The sequence below is a fragment of the Natator depressus genome, chromosome 14 (assembly GCF_965152275.1).
Source record: "Natator depressus isolate rNatDep1 chromosome 14, rNatDep2.hap1, whole genome shotgun sequence".
NCBI classification, from domain to species: domain Eukaryota; kingdom Metazoa; phylum Chordata; order Testudines; family Cheloniidae; genus Natator; species Natator depressus.
The window spans coordinates 43,349,848-43,358,439 of NC_134247.1; the positions used below are offsets into that span (position 1 = coordinate 43,349,848).

General features: G+C 49.1%; 1 protein-coding gene across 1 annotated transcript in view; it reads left to right on the top strand.

Annotated features, from left to right (window-relative positions):
- The window catches only part of LOC141998061 (killer cell lectin-like receptor subfamily F member 1), a 93,379-nt gene extending 88,278 nt beyond the window's left edge, over positions 1-5,101 (top strand). Inside the window, exon 6 of the mRNA XM_074970698.1 lies at positions 4,942-5,101. Coding sequence (XP_074826799.1) covers positions 4,942-5,101 — 160 coding nt within the window. The remainder of the gene's footprint in view (positions 1-4,941) is intronic.
- Positions 5,102-8,592: the final 3,491 nt, after the last annotated feature.

The following is an 8,592-nucleotide window of genomic DNA, read 5'->3' on the forward strand; positions in this document are numbered from 1 at the left end:
TGAGCCCAGCCTGGGAGAGACGAGGGAAAGCTCCAAGGGGGCTGCAGGAATCCAGGCGAGGAGAAATAAATAGTTCATGATGAATCCTACGGGCTTTGTCTTGTGTGGTGAAGGGTTTAAAATGGGTCTAGTTACTATCACATTAAACTTTAGAATCACTGTGTCTGACTGAAGGGCAGGTCTGGAAAGGTCAGAGGTCACTCGAGGAGCTTCAAGTCTCAGATTCTGTCCCTATTGCCTGCTTTGACCAGCTGACCTCACCCCAACACATCCCTCAGGTGGTCGCAGTGATGAGCTCTTTCCCTCTTTTTCTGGATTAGCCGCCAGCATGGGGACGGGATACATGTGGCCAAGGAAATGGAGAGGCATGGGGGTCTCTTGCAGAGGCATGCAGAGAACTTGCAGAGTTGCCTGTTTATGCAGCTCCTCTTGGGGGAGCACGGTAGGGTCCTGTGCACTCAGGGGCACCATTTCAAATTTTGGTGGTGGTGGGGAGGATAATTTCACCATGATTCAAAGGGCTACTTCGGCACCTGAAAACTCTAGTGTTTTCTAACCTAGCAGTGGGCTGACAGGAACACTTGCCAGACTGCTTTCTGGGGAAGACAGCTAGAAGAATGGATCCAGGGAATGGTTCTGCCTCTCTGAGCTGTTTGGACACTTTCAGGGAACATTCCAGATGCAAGAGAGAGATTCCCCAAAGTTATCCTGGATAACCCTGAGAGACTTATGGAAAACTAGCAGATACCTCATCTCTGCTGTCACTGTGCACTGATAAACTTGGACTGTCCGAACCTGTTCATGTATTTTACCTGCTTTAAGCTCTCAAGAACTTTCACATATAAAAGAAAGAAAATTAAATAAATGACGTAGTTACACCGATCTAGGGCCATAACGTAAACCTGACCTCAGAGTTGTCCCATTGAAATGGAATTATTCACAGCAGTCATTAAAGTTAAACATGCACGTTAAAGTGTTTCCAGGGCCGAGATTAAGGCCACAGCTTATGAGAGGGGCAGACGCAAGAAGAGAAGAGCGGTGCAAAAACTGAAATACCACTTGGAACGTGGCCCAAACAATGCAGCATGAAAAATAAACTCATCTTGTTATACAGTAATAGAGCTGGTTCAAAATGGTTTTACACTCACAATGCAACCTTTGAACTAAAAATGCCACTTTGGATTACATTGATCATTTGAAAAGAGTTCCCTTTTTAAAAAAAACATTTTGGATTTCCCTGCCCACTTGAGAGAGAACGTGGAGTTTTTCCCACCAAAACTAAACAGAAATTTGATCATTAAAAACATTTGCAAATAAGTTTGAAGAATATGGGGCGGGGGGGAATTGGTTTCTTCTTCCATTTTCATGACCCTCCCCACCCCTGCTATTTTTGACCAGTTCTAATTATGAATAAATGTCTGTCTGTCCATGAATGATAAATATGTCTGCTCCTGAAACATTTACAAACAATGGCTCTCATGAGGAGCACTGAGGTCACATGACGCAGAGAAACACCCAGGCCTGCAGGGTTCACATTCTCAGAGACATAAACCACCCCAGGACGGGAATGTCACACACAACACAGCGTGACTCGCCCGTTTTGTTGTTGCTGGCAAATTGTGCTTTTTTGAGGTGGGGGGGAGTTATATTTGAAATGAGTTCTTCATTCTCTCCCACTCTCATCCAGGGGTGCTGGAACAGGGGAGACCAGGGCCCACCAGTTTTTACTGGCCATAAGTGTGAGCGACTGGATGAGGGGGGAGAGAAGGGAGCGGGAGGGGGGCGGTGTTTTGGGGGCAAGGGGCAGCGTGAAGTGGGAGCTCAGGGAGAAAGGCGGCATGAGGGGGGGCCTCGGAAAGGGACGTTTTGAGGGGGCCGGACTTCGAGGAGAAGGGGTGGCACAGGGGCTGGGCCACAGTTTGGGTGCCAGCAGCCCCCCCACACTTTTAGGAAGCTTTTGCCCATCTTGCCCTCATCTCAAATAAATTTGTTACAGTAAGAAAACTTTGAGCAACAAGGAGACTCAGAGACCCACAATATAACCACTAAAATCCTCACCCGCCCCAAGAGCTGGGCAAACAGAATTTTTTGGTCGCTGACAATTCCAAAAAAAGAGATGGAAAAAGACTGGTTTCAGGTTGAACAAAACTAAAATTTTTCCAACTTTTTGATGAACCAAAAAGCTTTAAAAAAAAAACAAACAAACCACAGGAACATTTCAAGGGTTGTAACTTTTTGAATTTTTAAAATAAAACTGAAGGACATTTTTAAACAAAAAATTGTTTCAAACTGAAAAATCGAAATGGATTGTTTGGAAAGTGTCTAAACTAAATGCTTCGACTTTTTAAGAACTCGCGGGAGGGTCTGGACGTGAACAATTCAGCAGACCGGATATGAATTCGCAAACTGCTGAATCTAAAATAGGTTTAGATGAAAAAAGTTTCGCCTAGTCTAGTCCCCACCGTTGAGGGGCATCGTAAGAGGGATCAGCTCTTCTAGCTGGTTCCCCAGCCCAAGTCCGTCTCCATTTAATGGGTCCCTCCCCCCACTCCGGTTTAGGGTTGCCAATTTTAATTGGACATATTCCTGAAGATTTTATCACATGACAATTAATCTTTAATTCCTGCAGACTCCCGGTCACCCTGGAGGATTGGCAATGCTACTCCAGTTTCCTGGGCCACATCCGTGTCCCCACCTAATGGATCCCTTTCTCTGGGTTCCTGGGTGAAGCGTCTGTCCTCCATGAGCAGGTCTCCTTCCCCATTCTCCAGGGCTGGGTCTCGATTCCTGTTTCTGGTTCCCTGGACCTGGGCCCCATCCCTGTCACACACTGCAGGGAGCTCAGATTCCTGTGAATCCTACGGACTTCCAGGCTGCTGGGAGGGATGAGTCAGCAGCTTCCTGAAGACGAGTCGCGGGTAGGCAAACGCTTTCCCTCTACCTTTCCAAAACCCACATAGGTATAGTGAGACTAGCACCCCCACCACTGCCACCACTCCACGCACCAGGAGACGATTCCAGGACGCTGGCTCTGAAAGAAAAGAGAGAGAAAGGCCCCATGACTAAGGGACTCCGTTAAATCATCCCACTGCTGCCATGAGGCTCCCAGAAGATGAAGACATTCCTGGGATACAGTAAGAGCTGAGTTGGGTCATGGGCAGCACTCAGAGCAGCGGGAATGAGATCTCCAGGCTCATTATCCCCATCGGCCAACCTGACGGAGGGAGAAAGGTGAGCCCGGCAAAGCAGCCCCTGTTCCAGAGTCTGGGAACTGTGATTTTTAAGATGCTCCGGGATGGGGTCCCTCAGGTCTTAAGGTTAGAGGGGACGGTTAGGATCATCTACTCCAGCGTCTCCTGAAGCGTGGAGAAGGGCTAGCCATGGTGGGAAGGGTGGGCTTTGAAGATGTATACAAGAAAATGGGGGGTGGGGTCGCTAACACATTGCTGACAGGTGAGGGGCACGATTGGTTTCTTCGCCTTGAGGAGGGGGCTCAGCTTTTAAAAGTTTTGGGAAGAATAATTTAGTCTGAGCCCTGGCATAACCCAGGCCAGAGAATGTCGCCGACTGATTCCTGCACCCAGTCCAGTGATTTATGGCACTGACTTGGCATTGAGAGGGATTTTATCATACGCTGAAATCCAGCTGCAGAAGGGAAAGGGCATTAGAAGCTGAAAGACCCCAGAAGTGGCTCTGGTTTTCTACTCAAAACAACCACCCAGGGCTGATTTTCCCCAGCCCAGCGCCTTGCAGTCATGCATCCAGCGCCTAGTGAGTGCGGTGTGCAGGCAGGCTCCCAAATCCAGACAGCGGCACTTCACATCCACATTGCCCTGGCGTCAGGGACTGCCCTGAGCGCCCATCCTGCAAACACATACGCACCTGAGCCCTCCCACTGCGATCCAAGGCTACTCCTACGGATGGAGTTAAACACGTGGCTAAAGTGTTTGCAGAGGTTCCAAAGAGCTGAGGCTCCCTGCAAAAGGAACATTACTCCAGTTATTCCAATCTTGGGTTTATGGGATGCTCCTGCCTGCCCCCTCCCTTCACAGCTGAGTCTCCCACCCAGTGGAATTCTCCAAGGAACTTCGCACTCCAAGAGACAGAGGTGCCTGAAGTGGCCATTAGCTTCTTAAGTCCCTTTGTGAATCCAGCCCTAATCAGGACAAGTCCTCAGCTCCCTGCAGCTCTTCCCTTACCCAGGTCGCACGGTGCAGGTTTCCTCTCACCCATCAGACTTCATTTTTAAAGGAAAGCTGAGATGCAGGAGATCAAGGTGGCGCTTCCAATGAACAAGTACCAGGTCACCCACCCCATAGGATTCAGCCTCGTATGGTCCTTGCTCCAGACCCCCAACTCTGTGGGTCTCAAGCAGGGGTACATGTATGCCTGGGGTACACAGAGCTCTTCCGAGGAGTAGGTCAACTCATCTACATATTGGCCTAGTTTTACAACGGGCTACATAAAAAGCACTAGCGAAGTCAGTGCAAACTAAAATTTCAGACAGACACTGACTTGTTCATACTGTTCTATACGCCACACACGGACAGGTAAGTACAATACTTATTTCCAGTGGGTTTATTTTATAATTATTTGGTACAAACGAGTCAGCAATTTTTAAGCAATAGTGGCTGTGGCAACATTTGTATTTTCATGTCGGATTTTCTAAGCAAGTCCTTTTTAAGTCAGGAGAAACTTGGGGTATGCAAGACAAATCAGACTCCTGAAAGGGGTGCAGTGGTCTGGAAAGGTTGAGAGCCACTGCCCTAACTCACCTCACAGCCTGGGACGTCTTCTCGACTGACGCTCCGCAGGGAAGTTAGAGATGAAGGACAACACCAGAGGCCACCTTCCCATTATGGGGAGGGGGAGGAAAGACTCACCCCTGGGCCTTTCCTTGTTACAGGGACCCACAGTGACACGGACTCTCTCACTCTGCAGCTTCTCAGGCTCTGCTGATGGGAACAGCTGCGGGCGGATAAAAGGCAGCCAGGTTCTGTCTGAGACGTGTGCCGCGGAGCTCAAATGGATCTGCCAGAAAGAAGCGGCCGTGATAGAAACAGTGCAACTGAGGATCCACATTTGTGTATCTGTCATGTGAAGTACCCCCCATTTAGTCTCCTGGGTAGGGTCCTACCAAATTCACCCATCCAGTTTGGTAAATTTCATGGTCATGAAATTTCTAAGTCTTTTAAATTTCACAGTTTTAGCTATTTCAATCTGAAATGTCACCCTGTTGTAACTGTGTGGATCCCATCCCAGAAGAGGGCAAGGGGGGGGGTCTCAAGGCTATGGGGGAGGGGTGTCAGGGTATTGCGACCCTGACTTCGGCACTGCTCCTGGCAGTGGTGCTACCTTCAGAGCTGGGCTCCCGGCCGGCAGCCCCGGAGCTTTCTGCTGCTGGGGAGGTTCCTGGCAGTGGCTCTGATCTGGCCCTGGGAGCAGCCCATGCAGGGGACGAGGTCCTGTTCCTCCCCAGCCCAGCCCGAACTTGCAGCTAGAGCCTGGCACATGGTCGGAGCCCCTGCCCGGGACGCTCCCAGCCCTGCCCCTCCCCCGTTCCAGGGTCCAGCACTCAGAGGTTAAAAGGGCCTGGAGCTGGCGAGTGGCGGGGTTCCCTCCTGACCACCGCGCTCGGGGCAGTTGCCCACATCACCCACCCATAAGGTCGCCCCCCCACCCCCCACCATGCCACCCTCACTTCTGCACTGTTCCTGGCAGCAGCGCTGCCTTCAGAGCTGGGCACCAGACCAGCATCTGGCCGCCCAGCTCTGAAGGCAGCGTAGACGTAAGGGTGGCAGTACTGTGACATATTCCCTCCTTCCCCCCGCAGCCAGATTTCACAGGGGAGACCAGATTTCACAGGCTGTGATGCATTTTTCATAGTCATGAATTTGGTGAAGCCCTACTCACGGGGCGGGACTGTGGCTTTAGGCAGAGCAGAACTCTGGGCGGGGCTGGGACTCAGGGGCCCCGCGCAGTCACAGTTCCTCTCCTCGGTCCTTCTCACTGGGCTGGGGCCTTGCGGTGTAATTTTTAACTGCCCCAGACCTGCAGTAAGTTAATACCCTGCAATGCTTCCCAGGGTACCCGGGGCTGGGAGGCACCTCGCCACCACCTGCCCTTTGCCTGAGGGAGCCTTGTCTGTGCCTGCCAGGGGTCAGCTCCCCAACTCCACTGGCCACACGCACTCACTGCTGGGCCTGCCGTCACTGCAGGGTAGCAACAGGCCCACTCTGCCCTCAAGCCCTCTGAGCATCTGTCTGGAGCGTCCAGTCCCTGGTCCCCTGGGCACTGGCAGGATTCACAGATTCACTATTTCCAAAGGAACAGTAACATCCTCGGCCCCAGCTTACCAGGTCCAGCTAAGATCACTGCTCCACTTAACACACAGCGCTGCCATAGGCTCACAGCAAAATCATGCCTCAGTTCAACAAAGCCGAGAGTCAAGTAGAAGTGCTGGAAACAAATGGTTACATATAACAAAGTCATAATATGTGTTCTAGAGCCTAGACTGAACTAACAAGGTATTCTCCTGTCTAACCAAGTACAGCTCACCCGAAATCCTTGCAGCACTTCACAGCCAGGCAGGCTCGGACCCTTCTGTCATGAGACATGAGTACCGTCAGTTTGTCTCCAAGGGGAAGGATCCAGTATGTCTCTGCACACCGAGAGATCAGACCAATCCTTTGTCTTTATGCTTAAACACCACAGATGGACACACACACAGCCCCCGCTGTAAGTTTCTTCCTGTAGATTTCCCTTTTTTGGGGATTTTGCCATCTAATTTTGCACCTGGCTCAGTGCGCAAAGAGACATCCTACGTAAGGCACACAATACACAGATGGCCAGACAGGGAGGTAACCCTGTCAGGGAGTATCCCATTTGAGGTACATCACCTCCCATGACCTGCCTTAACTCCAAGACCTTAAGGGCATCATTGTCAGTCTAGAGACACAGCTCCTTACATCGTATCCGTACAGAGGTCTTGCACTGATTATGGTGACCATTGGGCTACTGGCCCTTGATACAGACCTCACATGCCCCCTTTGGTGAACTATTCTGTAGACCACTGGTTCTCAACCAGGGGTACATGTGTTGTACCAATAAATTAAAAACCAGCAGGATCTTATTAAAGGGAAAAAGGCAAAATACCACATTTATTGTGAATACAGAAAGAATCATAGTAAGCAGTTAGTTACAGCTGTAACATTCCATTCAATCTCATCTTTATTCACTCATTCATTCATACAAACACACACACACACACACACAGGTTCTGCAAGGTTGTTATCATAGTAAGCAGTTAGTTATAGCTATAACATTCCATTCAATCTCATATTTATTCACACATTCACACACACACACACACACACACACAGAGGTTCTGCAAGGTTGTCATCATAGTTACCAGCCTTAGAGTTGCTCATGCCAAGCCACTGGCCAGGTGGCCTGGACATGAGGAGGGAGCAGGGCCTTGTCAGATGCTCATCTGATGCTCCTGGAAGTTGGTTTGCAGAATCAGACCCCAAAGTTCTCACTTTTTAAGAGTCTATTTTTATAGGAATTTCTTCCTATGCCAGTCTATGGGAATTGCTTCATCATGCTGTTGCTGAATCAATCAGCAGATAGCACATTCCTGACGGCTCCAAGAAGTTATCTTGTTCTTTGGTTCTCCCATTCTTGAGGCTGTTGGGTGGATTCCAGTCTGCCCTCCGGGGGTCCTCTGGTTATTTCCACTTGACGCCTTCTTCAGCCGATGGACACTGGATTCTTAGGCTGGCACCTCCCTGATCATTCAGTTGTTATCCACACCAAGCATCCGTCCACATACATCCTCTATCTCTATTTTAATCACAATTGTTAATACAACAAAAGGGCGGGGAGTCTCTGGGTGCTGTTTCTGTTGTTAGAGTATTGCTTTGAGTCTCTGTGAATTGCTTTGAGAACAGACTCTGTCTTAGAATGTACTAACACAATTAGCAGCTTGCAAGTTTCACACATAGAGGGAGAGAAACAGTACCAAAACCCAAGAGACCTCTTAATTAGTAATACCCTGGAATTTAAACTATGGGGAATCAAACTCATTTGTGATTTTAATACAGAACTTCTTTAATATGATCCAACACATGTACTCCTGGCCATATGCAGAGGTCTTCCAGGGGATACATCAACTCATCCAGATATTTACCTCGTTTTAAAACAGGCTACATAAAAAGCACTAGCGAAGTCAGTACAAACTAAAATTTCAGATAGTGACTTGTTTACACTGCTCTATATCCTATACACTGAAATGGAAGTACAATATTTATCATTCCATTGATTTATTTTATTATATAGTAACAATGAGAAAGTCAGCCGTTTCAGTGATAGTGGCTGTGACGGTTCTGTATTTTTTATGTCTGATTTAAAACTACTGATGTAAAGATCAGACTCAGGGGATTCCTGTAAAACCTTCTGTGCTGCCTGCCACTTGGCACCAAGGGGTCCCTGGGTCACATACGTCTTTCCCCCAAACTCCATCTCTGGGCAGGCTCAGCTCCTCTCTCCTAGGAGGAGGGAACTGGAGCCAAGGCCGTGCAATAGCGCTGT